Source organism: Myxocyprinus asiaticus, chromosome 37, assembly GCF_019703515.2.
Source record: "Myxocyprinus asiaticus isolate MX2 ecotype Aquarium Trade chromosome 37, UBuf_Myxa_2, whole genome shotgun sequence".
In the NCBI taxonomy this organism is placed as follows: Eukaryota; Metazoa; Chordata; class Actinopteri; order Cypriniformes; family Catostomidae; genus Myxocyprinus; species Myxocyprinus asiaticus.
This window is the reverse complement of record NC_059380.1, coordinates 35,000,127-35,013,645: the sequence shown is the minus strand read 5'-3', so window position 1 is coordinate 35,013,645 and position 13,519 is coordinate 35,000,127. Positions and strand designations below refer to the sequence as shown.

General features: G+C 37.7%; 1 protein-coding gene across 3 annotated transcripts; it reads right to left on the bottom strand.

The window, feature by feature from the left end:
* Positions 1-3,698: 3,698 nt before the first annotated feature.
* LOC127427916 (protein disulfide isomerase Creld1) lies at positions 3,699-13,510 on the bottom strand. Of its 3 annotated transcripts, none has more exons than XM_051675855.1 (6): positions 12,666-13,510; positions 10,721-10,913; positions 10,545-10,628; positions 10,048-10,143; positions 7,930-8,070; positions 3,699-5,258 (listed from the first exon to the last, which is right to left on the bottom strand). In XM_051675855.1, the coding sequence occupies exons 2-6, from the start codon at positions 10,887-10,889 to the stop codon at positions 5,038-5,040; spliced, it is 711 nt and encodes a 236-aa protein (XP_051531815.1). In that variant the 5' UTR covers positions 10,890-10,913; positions 12,666-13,510; the 3' UTR covers positions 3,699-5,037. The 3 variants fall into 3 exon arrangements, with proteins under 3 accessions (XP_051531815.1, XP_051531816.1, XP_051531817.1); XM_051675856.1 differs by having other exon boundaries at positions 12,797-13,510; XM_051675857.1 differs by having other exon boundaries at positions 12,835-13,510.
* Positions 13,511-13,519: the final 9 nt, after the last annotated feature.

The following is a 13,519-nucleotide window of genomic DNA, read 5'->3' as shown; positions in this document are numbered from 1 at the left end:
TCGGCGTGGCATGGAGGTGATCAGTTTGTGGCACTGCTGAGTTGGTATGGAAGCCCAGGTTTCTTTGACAGTGGCCTTCAGCTCATCTGCATTTTTTGGTCTCTTGTTTCTCATTTTCCTCTTGACAATACCCCATAGATTCTCTATGGGGTTCAGGTCTGGTGAGATTGCTGGCCAGTCAAGCCCACCAACACCATGGTCATTTAACCAACTTTTGGTGCTTTTGGCAGTGTGGGCAGGTGCCAAATCCTGCTGGAAAATGAAATCAGCATCTTTAAAAAGCTGGTCAGCAGAAGGAAGCATGAAGTGCTCCAATTTCTTGGTGAAAGGGTGCAGTGACTTTGGTTTTCAAAAAACACAATGGACCAACACCAGCAGATGACATTGCACCCCAAATCATCACAGACTGTGGAAACTTAACACTGGACTTCAAGCAACTTGGGCTATGAGCTTCTCCACCCTTCCTCCAGACTCTACGACCTTGGATTCCAAATGAAATACAAAACTTGCTCTCATCTGAAAAGAGGACTTTGGACCACTGGGCAACAGTCCAGTTCTTCTTCTCCTTAGCCCAGGTAAGACACCTCTGACGTTGTCTGTGGTTCAGGAGTGGCTTAACAAGAGGAATACGACAACTGTAGCCAAATTCCTTGACACGTCTGTGTGTGGTGGCTCTTGATGCCTTGACCCCAGCCTCAGTCCATTCCTTGTGAAGTTCATCCAAATTCTTGAATCGATTTTGCTTGACAATCCTCATAAGCATGCAGTTCTCTCGGTTGGTTGTGCATCTTTTTCTTCCACACTTTTTCCTTCCACTCAACTTTCTGTTAACATGCTTGGATACAGCACACTGTGAACAGCCAGCTTCTTTGGCAATGAATGTTTGTGGCTTACCCTCCTTGTGAAGGGTGTCAATGATTGTCTTCTGGACAACTGTCAGATCAGCAGTCTTCCCCATGCTTGTGTAGCCTAGTGAACCAAACTGAGAGACCATTTTGAAGGCTCAGGAAACCTTTGCAGGTGTTTTGAGTTGATTAGCTGATTGGCATGTCACCATATTCTAATTTTTTGAGATAGTGAATTGGTGGGTTTTTGTTAAATGTGAGCCAAAATCATCACAATTAAAAGAACCAAAGACTTAAACTACTTCAGTCTGTGTGCATTGAATTGATTTAATACACGAGTTTCACAATTTGAGTTGAATTATTGAAATAAATGAACTTTTCCACGACATTCTAATTTATTGAGATGCACCTGTATGTTATTATTATATATACGCACAAATATATAGATATATAATTATTTAATCATATATTTCATTTTCTTTATTTGGGGGACTTTTGCAGCAAATACTGAAGTATGCAAATATTAATTAATATTTTTTATATTCATATATATATATATATATATATATATATATATATATACACACTGGTGACCAAAAGTTTGAAATAATGTACAGATTTTGCTGTTTCTGAAGGAAATTGGTACTTTAATTCACCAAAGTGGCATTCAGCTGATCACAAAATATAGTCAGGACATTACTGATGTAAAAAACAGCACCATCACTATTTGAAAAAAAGTAATTTTTGATCCAAATCTAGACAGGCCCCATTTCCAGCAGCCATCACTCCAACACCTTATCCTTGAGTAATCATGCTAAATTGCTAATTTGGTACTAGAAAATCACTTGCCATTATATCAAACACAGCTGAAAGCTATTTGGTTCGTTAAATGAAGATTAACATTGTCTTTGTGTTTGTTTTTGAGTTGCCACAGTATGCAATAGACTGGCATGTCTTAAGGTCAATATTAGGTTAAAAATGACAAAAAAGAAACGGCTTTCTCTAGAAACTTGTCAGTCAATCATTGTTTTGAGGAATTAAGGATATACAATGCTTGAAATTGCCAAAAAAAAAAAAAAACTTAATACTTCATACAAAGGTGTACACTACAGTCTTCAAAGACAAAGGATAACTGGCTCTAACAAGGACAGAAAGAGATGTGGAAGGCCAGAGGAGAAGTACATCAGAGTCTCTAGTTGAGTCTCATTGAATTCTACCTGCTGAACACGTTTCATGTACAACATTAAAGGGAAGACTCTTTTCTGACCACTTTTGAAACAGAAAAAAAAAAGAAAAGGTTAGAGTGGGCAAAGAAAAAGACTTTGGACAGCAGATAATTGGAAAAGAGTGTTATGGATTGTAACAAGGTTAAGGTTGGGAAAGGAGGTGGCGGGAACCAGCTGAACCATCAAAATAATAGTTTAATGAAAACTTAAACAAAAAGACACAGAACACAAATGCACACACTGCAGCTGCACGTGGCGCTCTCTCTCCCAAACTGCCGCATTCCGCTGCACTGATCCCTCTCCTCGGCTGATTAGCCCGATTGGGGTCCAGGCGTGTGTAGTCACCACCCTCCTCCTCATCACACTCGTCTCCCTCCTTTGCCTCAGGCCGGGGAACCCCCCGTGGGGAGGGGTGCTCCCCTTTTGGCCCCGCCTACCGGCAAGGCTTTTCCCCACCTCTCTAGGGCTGGGGAGGGGGACGAGGGGAGGGGAAAAAAAAAGAGGAGAGGGGAAAGGGCAAAGCAGAGTGACAGCGAGAGAGAGAGAGTGAGGAGAGAGAGGAATAACTTGTTTCGCCGGCGCCTAGATACACTGTCGCCCGGCCCTCAGCCACTCCCCAACCTCTGGCGGATGACAGCCGCTCATCCCCGTGCGGACAGGAGCAAGTCTTCCGACCCCTGGTAGATGGAACGCCCCTCCGCACCTGGCAGCAGCTCCACCGCTCCAGGAGGCCGGCAGCGAGTCCATCCTCCCCTCGCGGACAGTGGCCGTTCCTCCGCATCCAGGCGGCCAGCAGCGATTCCTCCGTCCCCCAGCGGATGGCCCAGGCTGCTCTAGGCAGTGGCAAGGACTCCGCGACAGCGCATCCCTCCACCTTCCCAGGTTTCGGCACCTATGTAACAACGGTAAGGTATGGCAGCTGCATGTGGCTCCCTCTCTCCCGAACTGCCATGTTCCGCTGCACTTATCCCTCTCCTCGGCTGATTAGTCAGATTGGGGGCCGGGTGTGCGTAGTCACGGCCCCGCCCTCCTCCTCGTCACATGGATTTTAACCCCACTGAGATTTTGTGGGATCAGCTAGATTGTAAGGTGCGTGAGAAGTGCCCGACAATACAGCCACATCTATGGCAAGTGCTACAGGAAGCGTGGGGTGAAATGTCACCTGAGTATCTGGACAAACTGACAGCTAGAATGCCAAGGATCTGCAAAGCAGTCATTGCTGCACGTGGAGGATTTTTTGATGAGAACCCTTTGAAGTAGTTTAAGTTTTTTGAAATTGTATTAGTAATTTTTCATGTTACTAATGTCCTGACTATACATTGTGATCAGTTAAATGCCACTTTGGTGAATAAAGTACCAATTTCTTTCCATAGGAGCAAAATCTGTACATTATTCCAAACTTTTGGCTGCCAGTGTGTGTGTATATATATATATATATATATATATATATAGACAGTGTTGGGGAGTAACAAAATACATTTAACAGGAATACGTATTTAAAATACAAAATATAAGTAACTGTATTCCACTACAATTACAATTTAAATCATTGGTATTTAAAATACAGTTACATTCAAAAAGTATTTTGATTACTGAAGAGATTAATTTGCATTTTATTGTCATTTGTTTCATTTAATATTTAGTCCTTTCAGATGGAAAACATTTATACATATAAATGATGCTGATCCAAAGTGCATTTGAACAGCGGTGAAACACTTTCTTGTGATATGTGGCATTCATACGAGCAGACAGAGAAGTAAGTTTGGAGCACAAGAACCTTGTGTAAATTGTCAGCTTCACGCTAAGCTAAAATGCTTTTTCTGGCCATTTTACATGCACATTACCAGGCACGATCATATTTTTTTATCAAGAAAATTCATGTTGGATCATAATTTCTTTTTTCTAGTAAGACCTTTGATATTAGGGCAAAAATTATATTCTTGATAATAATTTTTGTATTGTTTTCCTGTAAAAATATCTAAAAATCCTTAAAACAAGATCAATTTGATTAATCTGGTTTTAGAAACAACACTGCATAAGATATTTAGGTTTTTCAGAGAATGTATTTTTAACATGTGTATTTTGTCTTACTGTACTGGCAGAGTTTTTATAGTCAAAACAAGTGAAAAAAATCTACCAGTGCTGAAGAAGTAATCCAAAGTATTTAGAATATGTTACTGACCTTGAGTAATCTAATGGAATACATTACAAATTATATTTTACAGCATGTATTCTGTAATCTGTAGTGGAATACATTTCAAAAGTAACCCTCCCAACCCTGTATATATATATATATATATATATATATATGCATACTACTATATACACTGTATATATATATATATATATATATAAATCACCATTTCATGTAATTAATTAGATTACAATTTTTTAATTGACAGCCCTAATTAGTATGCAGTCACAAGGAAATATTCTGTTTTAGCCATTTTTTTTTATAGCAGAATGTATTAACATTTTGTATATATTCTTTTGTTTCATTTTAATCTTAGTAATTCATGTTTGGTGTCATTGACATCAAACCTTTAAAAATATTTGAAAATGCAAATGGAAAAAAAGTATAAATTTGAAAGTGTGAATGGGATTTAAGAGTTACAATGAAGGGAATTTTATCAGTCAATAACAAATTAAATTTCGCTTTGCTCACAAAAACTATTTTATGGCTTCAGAACTTTGGAAAATAGTGCACAAGTAAACTTTTTCATACCTTTTTGTCCTTTTATGAGTTTGATGGTGTGAACTAGTCCTTTTTTATATTTAGCAAGCATCTTGAAATTTTCCTTGGATTAATTAGAGTTAAGCATCAACATATGGGTATTTTGCAGTGTAATAAAGTGTCACCACCACAAAAAAAAAAAAAAAAGAAAAAAAGAAAAGACTATTTAAAAACTTAATTGCAAATAACTTTACAAGTTTGTTGCATATATATATATATATATATATATAATTTATCTCCCTCTTATGAGAGTGTCCATCACTCGATCACTCTTGTCAGAGAGCCAGTATCCAGCCATGGCAGCCACTGCTCCCATGAAGATAGAGGTAAATACCAGGTCCCCTTTTGCCGCCAATGTGGCCAATGCACACAGCACCACACCAAAGAACATTTGCTGCAGAACCTCGATTTCATCTTCCTGGATGTCATCAAAAAGACCCTTTTCTTCACCAGCTGAGGAGAGAGATAGCAAGAGGTCAGTGAACTTTAAAAAGCCATAACAACCATATGTGATAGCAACTGGTGAAAATAAGTGAAACTACAAATCACAAAAACTAATCGGAGTAACAATTACCAGTCACAATTCTATCTAAGAAAAACTGCACATGCAGATCTCATAATAGTTGTATCTCTTTTGTGTAAATGTAGTCTCTCTCTGTAACCAGAGATCAAAAGGCATGTGACGTCAAAAGCACAGCACAGGTGATTTTTGGAGAAGTATGTAGCTGCAGGCAAAGCTCCAAAAAAGTGTCGGAGCTCCAAACCGCAAGTAAATATATAGAAATTCCCTAACCTAACCCTTTCCCTAACCCTCGTGGAAGTGACGCCCCCTTTTGGAATTGGCACAACCCACTTTTGGAATAACCCCGCCCATTCCAGAGTAACTCTGCCCTCTTTTGGAGATTCCGCCCCCATTTGGAGATCTCTGGCCTGCACCTACACCTACTTGGATTTTCCAAGTAGGGATAACTGCAGGCCAGAGACCTCCAAATGGGAGCAGAATCTCCAAAAGAGGGCGAGGTTACTCCAAAATGGGGCGTCACTTCCACTCACAGTTAAGGTTAGGGAAAGGGTTAGGTAAGGGACTCCCTAAATCTTCAATGGCGATTTGGAGCGATCGCCCCTTTTTGGAGCAATGCCTGCAGCTATACCCTTCTCGGATTTTGGGGGCATGAACATTCACCACATGGTGGCGCTTTTACGGAATTCGGCACATTGGGTCTGAATTAAGGTGGAGAAATAACTGGGCCGCGCAGAGTAGCATCACACATACAGTATGTGTTTCTGCAACAGCCAGTTACGTTACAAGCTGCCAGATTCAAATTCGTGCTGACACAGGCTGCGCTGTTCAAGCATCTGTAATTTATATTTGTTCTAACAGTCATTTATACAGTCTTTTAAACCACAGAATACGTTTATTTTATATACATACATCCAACTCGTCACCAAAGTACCACAATAAAAAGTTGACAGCTTTTATACCCACAGTCAATACATCAAACGCGATTTTCTCTGATGCGTACTGCCATTTGTTTACTTTAGTGGCGGTTGTCATTTGTCAAACAAACAGCTACTCAAAGAGTCTTTTCAAGCACATAATATGTTTATTTTAACAAACAGCCTAATTGTCACAAAAGTACCACGATGGGGGGCCTGGGTAGCTCAGTGGTAAAATACGCTGGCTACCACCCCTGGAGTTCGCTAGCTCGCTAGTTCCTAACCCTAACGCGTGCTGAGTGACTCCAGCCAGGTCTCATAAGCAACCAAATTGGCCCGGTTGCTAGGGAGGGTAGAGTCACATGGGGTAAACTCCTCATGGTCGCTATAATGTGGTTTGTTCTCGGTGGGGCGCGTGGTGAGTTGAGCGTGGTTGCCGCGGTGGATGGCGTGAAGCCTCCACACGCGCTATGTCTCCGTGGCAATGCGCTCAACAAGCCACGTGATAAGATGCGCGGGTTGACAGTCTCAGACGCAGAGGCAACTGGGATTCATCCTCCGCCACCCGGCCTGAGGAGAATCACTACGCGACCACATGGACTTAAAAGCACATTGGGAATTGGGCATTCCAAATTGGGAGAAAAAAAAACAAAAAACGACCACGATAACAATTCACAGCTTGTATATGCACAGCCATCATATCTAAATGTGATCTTCCCATGCACGCAGCCACGTCTGCTGATTAGGTGCAGATGCAGTTTTCATTCACACAAACAGCAACTAAAACAGTCTTTTTGTTTTCTAAAACAGACAGCCAAATGATCACAAAAGCACCATGATAACAGTTTAAAACTCATATACTCACAGTGAAAACATACTGATCAAGCGTGATTATCCGATGCACGCAACCAAGTCTGTTTACATTAATGCTTGTCACACACACACACACTCAATGTCTGAGATGTCAAACAGTGCATATAGGCAAATCGGACTGCTGATATTATTTGTTCATTTGTTTTTACAGCTATAAAAACTAAATAAAATAACAAAATACAGTACAGCAGACTTAACCCATTTTTTCACATGATTACTATATTATATACAGTATTTTATTTTGTATTTTTTTTTATGATAAGAAATCAAAAATTAAAATACAATAAATAAAACAATACTCTACACACTGCCCACCTCTCCCGGCTGTGCAGTGTAACATGCAAAAATAACTGACACCAGGGGGCACTACAGCGGAATTTAGACCCCACTCATGAAAAGGTTAATGGCAGATTAACAAGACAAAAAAACAAAAAAGAAATCTTGAGAATAATGTGCACTGATGAATAATGCACAATAAGGCCAAGAATGTGAATTAAGACAGTAAACAAGGTGCATTTTGATTTCATGTGGATTTAAAAGTGTCATATTTTACAGTTTCACTTTCGTTTAACATCATATGGGTCATATGACACTACTGTTACATGCAATACAGGTTTAGCCACTCTTGGACCAACATGATCAATTTTCCTCAAATTATGTAACAAGCACAATACACTGCATGAGTTACACAATACAGATCCTTTTGGGACAGATCTGTTTAATTCAGTGGTTGAAGTTCACATCCTCTGCTCATAGATTAGATCTCTGTTATTTAATATCTGAGTTTGGTACTCAAATTATATTTCCAGCTCACCTGCTGGTTGGTTCCTCTCACAGGTGTTGTCCTTGGGTGTGTATCCCTCTGCACACTGACACTGATAAGACCCTTCTGTGTTCACACAGAAGACATTGAGACCGGGGCAGGCCAACACCTCCTCACTGCATTCATCAATATCTGCAGGATAACCAGGTCAAACACAATGTTCAAATAAAACCTGAAAAGATGTTTTATTTTGTTTTATTTAATTTTTTAATTCTTGTTAACATTCTTAAAGGGATAGTTTTATCACCCCAAAATAAAATACCTGTCCTCATTTATTCACCATCATGTTGTTCCAAACCTGTATTACTTTTGTCCACCATGAAACACAAAAGGGGATGTTAAGCAGAATGAAAAACATTTGTCTTCTTCCATAGTATCAGTCAGGCTTAACATGTCCTTTTATGTTCCATGGAAGAAAAAAAGCCATATGGGATTGGAGTGAGTTGACAGGTTTTTCATTTTTGGGTGAACTATCCCTTTAAAGGAATACTCCGGGTTCAAAATAAGCTCAGTTGACAGCATTTAGGGCATAATGCTGATGACCACAAAAACGAATTTCCAACTGTCCCTTGTTTATTTATTTTTTAAAAAGGACAAGCAGCATAAATCACAGTTACAGTGAGGCACTTACAATGGAAGTGAATGTGGCCAGTGCATAAACATTAAAATACACACTGTTTCAAAAGTATAGCCACAAGAGGTTAACATTATTTTAGTGCGATTCGCTTACAAATCTTGTCTGTGTAAACTTATAGCCAACATTACAACTTTGTTGTCAGGACTACGCAACACGGTAAACCCAGTAATCTCTTAAATGCTGCAAAGCCAGTAAATCCCTGATTTTATCACACTAAAATCATGCTAACATGTATAATGTTTGCATCTTGTAGCTATACTTTTGAAACAATGTGTATTTTAACATTTATGGATTTTCCCATTCACTTCCATTGTAAGTGCCACACTGTAACTCAGATTTTTCCTTTTTTTTCTTCTTCTTCTTTTTTTATATATATATATATATATATATATATATATATATATATATATATATATATATATATATATATATATATATAAATGAGGGCCAAGACAAAACATTTTTTGTGGTTATTATCAACAGTATGCCACAAACGCTTTTGATTGAGCTTAACTTGTCTTGTACCTGGATCTTTCCTGTAATGTTTTCGGTGGGAATGCATCTTTAGCCACAAGATGGTACCATTTCAAGCAGTACAGCTTAAAGCAACAGTATATTAATAAGTGTCAATGCAGAACAGAAGAAGTGGTCATATATTTGTCAAGCTTGAAATAATAATGGTTTGGGCAGAACACGGCCAAAACCATACGATGATATAGCCTATTATATATAAACAGGCCTACTATAAAAACTATGGCAATTAAGAATAATGAACTTTTCAAGTTGTTCTGCATTGCTAAGCCAAAAAAAAAAAAAAAAAAAAACAATTATAAACAAAAACCTATTTTAAAAAAATAAGGTGCAAGTCAATTTTAAAAAGAAATGAAAAAAAAAAAATCATAGAAGATACTGAAAAATTAACTATAGAACTTCAATCCAATGTTTGACAAAATCCACTGACAGTCAAAAAGTGATCCCAGATGTTGAAACGTTTTGGATTTTTGATTATTGCAGCTGACAAAAGGAATCAAGAAGTTTGTTTTCAAATTATTTAAAAGAAAACTGGTTGAACGTCCATCCAACGCCTGTACAGTCTAGAGGGTTTTTCAGAATGCAAATTCAGCCCAGAAGTGAGCATTGTGAATTCTCTAACCATACCACAGTGTTTGTTTACGAAGGCCATTAACATGACTTATTTTTGTGAGTCAGTTTGTTTTATTATTATCATTTTTGTAATGGCTACAAAAACCATAGAGCTTTAACAGCTTTAGGCTAAGTATAACACTGAGAAGCACCTCACTTGATGACCTAAACTATACCATCCAGTATCACTGAAGTATAAAAATATAATACTATTCAGAAGCCTTAGGACTAGAGAATGTTTCTGATATGTTTATGGGATATTTGTGTGGTTCCTCATGTCAAAAGCTTGAAAAACTCTACAATGATTGCATGCTTTGGCTAAACCTCACCTAAACATCTCATCCCTGATGATCTGTATCCTACAGCACATTTCTTACAGCGGGCAGCTCCTCCACCCACACAGCCAATACAAGACTTGTCACATCCTGGTACAAAGGACATGGAGACATCAGTATTAATTTAATATTGATGTGAATGTATGAGCATGTGTGATTGTTGTTGTTGTGTTTTAAAGGGATAGTTTACCCAAAAACGCAAATTATGTCATCATTTACTCACCCTCATGTTGTTCCAAACCCGTATACGAGATGTTAGGAAGTATTTTAGTCTCAGTCACCATTCACTTGCATTGCATCTTTTTTCCATACAATATAAGTGAATGGTGACTGAGGCCTTCATTCTGCCTAAAAGCTCCTTTTGTGTTCCACAGAAGAAAGACAGTCATACAGGTTTGGAACAACATGAGGGTGAGTAAATGATGACAGAATTTTCATTTATGGTACATTTTGCAAGTAATAAAATACCTCTGGGAATAAATCACACTGACCTCTGCACTCATAAGACCCATGGGTGTTCAAGCAGTATGTGTTGTAAGGGCACTGACCCAGTTCAGTACCACATTCGTCAATATCTGTCAGAATAGAAATATAGGCATTTATTATTTTTCCAGAACCAAATGGACCATGAGGTCAAGTGTATACTCAGTCTGTTCATCTGACTTACCTACACACATGTTGTCGTGCAGGGTAAATCCTGTATGGCACTGCAAGCACTGGTCTTTCTCTATTCCTCCACATGCTTTACAGTTCTCTGAGCAGTTCTGACACAAAACTAGATGAAAAAGGGCAAAGCAGAGCACAGAAGACAGGAAAGACATCCGAGAGCGGGACATCTCTCTACACACACAAGTGGAACCCTAAAACATTGGGGAAAGAAAGAAAGAAAGAAAGAAAGACAGAAAGAGAGAAAGAAAGAAAGACAGAAAGAGAGAAAGACAGAAAGAGAGAAAGACAGAGAGAGAAAGAAAGAAAGAAAGAAAGAAAGAAAGAAAGAAAGAAAGAAAGAAAGAAACAAAGAAGAACTTTTTTTATTAAAAACAAGCAATTTAAAGAAAAGAAGCTTAACCACTTTTCAATAGGAAGTGTAAAAGATTTTAAGGTGTGATGTGCTATTATAAGAAACTAATTGTAACACTTTACAATTTAGGAACTATATATTTATGTACATTACATTTGTGAATCATATTAGCTCCATATGAGATGCCCAGTTCCCATGAGAGCTGCTTTGCAAATTAAAACAAATCAGGTCGCTGCGCTTAAGAATCTAGTTTTAGAACCACGATTAACGGTTCGTGTTGGATTTAGTTCAAATATATACGTAGCATTTTTTGCATCACACTTTTTAAGTAAATTCAACTTATGGCCATTTCATGTCTACATAACTAGTAAACGTTTGTTAGATATGCACAAATGTAAAATTTCATTCAATTTTATTTACTTAATTTTTTTTATTAAAAATGTATGTCACACGAATAATATTTAGCAACTAATAGCAAGTTGTTTCAAATTAACATTTATGTCACTGTTTCTAAAGAAATAATAACTAAGGTCAGGCATTAAACTTGATTCCCTAAAGAACTGCACATAAACTTCAGGTACAGTATGCATATTCACATGCGCAAGGAAAACTTGCATGAACTTTACATGAAACAGCTATTTACAGTAAAACATCAATAATAACCTACTAAAAATGGCTGTAATCTCTATGAATTCTTAAAAATAATAATAATAATTAAATATCCACACAAGTTCATTCTGACCAAAAAAAAAAACCTGCTTAAATGATTCAAGCACAAGGGTTTGTGGGTATTCCCACAACCTCAGTTCTGTACTTGATTGTTTGAGTTGGTAGTACTTAAAATCTTAATTTTATGGATTTGTAAGCTAAAGAAGTTCAAAGAACTCAATATTATTTGTTTACTAAATGTAACACTCAAAGTTCACCTTACAATTAATATTTTGAGTTGTACACATTAATGAAAATTAAGTAAAGCTAAAAAATGCCAACAAATCATTATTATTTTAGCGTACCAACTTGTTATTTTCTTTCATTTCTTTTACATTTTCAAAGCTCTTAATATACATTTACATTTTAAAATATCTCATTTTAATAAAATATCCATTTTAATGTCAGAAAATTGACATTTTCTACTTTAGATGTACATCGCTAGTGACTGAGTGCATCTACTGTATACATTTATGATTTTGTTAAAAACAAAGAAATACTGTCAGTTAATTAGTAAATAGTTGGTGTTTAAACCAACATATTTTATTAGCGTTCATGTCAACACTAAATTCTTTACATATCAAATTCTAGATGTAGGCTATGCATTTTGTCTAGCTACTCGGTTTCTAAGTTTCTAAATTTAGAAATCTAAATATAATTTATTTTAAGTACAGTAATGGAAGTATTAAGTTATTTCTATGTATGTAATTATGTTGTCACGACTGTTGATTAATAAAAAGGGGTAAAAGGGGGTTATATCATGCAACTTACATAAGAAAGTGAAATCAGTAGAAGCACTGCAGTGTATTAGTAAAGTAGCCTACTTAATATTTTAAAAGTAGCTTGCAAACGTTCGACATGGAATTTATTTTCAATAACTCACAAATAGGCAACAATGCTGGCTGGACTGTCAAAGTAAACCAGTTTCTTTCGCTTATTCGGGTTCGAGCGACGATTCACTCCAACGCATATCACGCTTTACCAAATACGAATCCTACTACGACGAAGGCGTACCTCATGAATATTTATTACGATAATCCGTCAGTGATTACCGGCGTTGGTTACTGTTGTATAGCAACGGATTGGCTCATAAAATGCAATAAGGTCCTGCTGTCCGTGGCAACTTTTCCAAGACGATGGGTTGTCTCAAGAGTATTAAGACAGGTCTTCATCATAGTATTTTGGCTGAGTTCCGTTCATTGGGAGGGACTTTTTGCTGGCAAACAACTGTTTCATGAGAGTGTCTTCCTCTAGTGGGCGCTATCAGGCTCAAAGGATCGAATCCTATATTAAGGCACTACTTTGAGTCTCAAAACCTTTCTTGGTGAAGATATTTGTTTATAATTAAATACAGGCTGCTCGGTTTAATCTTTTAATTCAGAGACTGGTACTTGACATGTACATTCGCTCCAGTAATGTCTAAAACAACATATAAAAAAAATATTCTCGTTCAGTAAATACAAACGAGTGTGATTGGTCCATACAGACCAGCGCGGAGAAAAGGGCCGTTCACACCGAACGCGTCCTTACGCCAAAAAAAAGCTAGATTCAGCGCCACGAGTAGAACAGAACGCTGGTGTCTCGAGATGCGTTTGTAACAGCTGTAGTTCTGTTTAAACTGACGCGGCGTCTAATAAACGCGGCGCTCCTGCGCGATACGCGGTAAAAGACCGCGCATGTTAACATGGAAAAATAATTGAAAACTGCGCGGACTGACGCAAAAACGTGTCCAGTATG

Excerpts from the sequence above, each read along its gene's own strand:
- LOC127427916 (XM_051675855.1), bottom strand. The coding sequence starts at position 10,889 with ATGTCCCGCTCTCGGATGTCTTTCCTGTCTTCTGTGCTCTGCTTTGCC. Across the intron at positions 10,144-10,544 it reads TGGGTCTTATGAGTGCAGAG|GATGTGACAAGTCTTGTATT; the intron begins GTCAGTGTGATT and ends CCTTTGTACCAG. Across the intron at positions 8,071-10,047 it reads ATCAGGGATGAGATGTTTAG|ATATTGATGAATGCAGTGAG; the intron begins GTGAGGTTTAGC and ends GTTATCCTGCAG.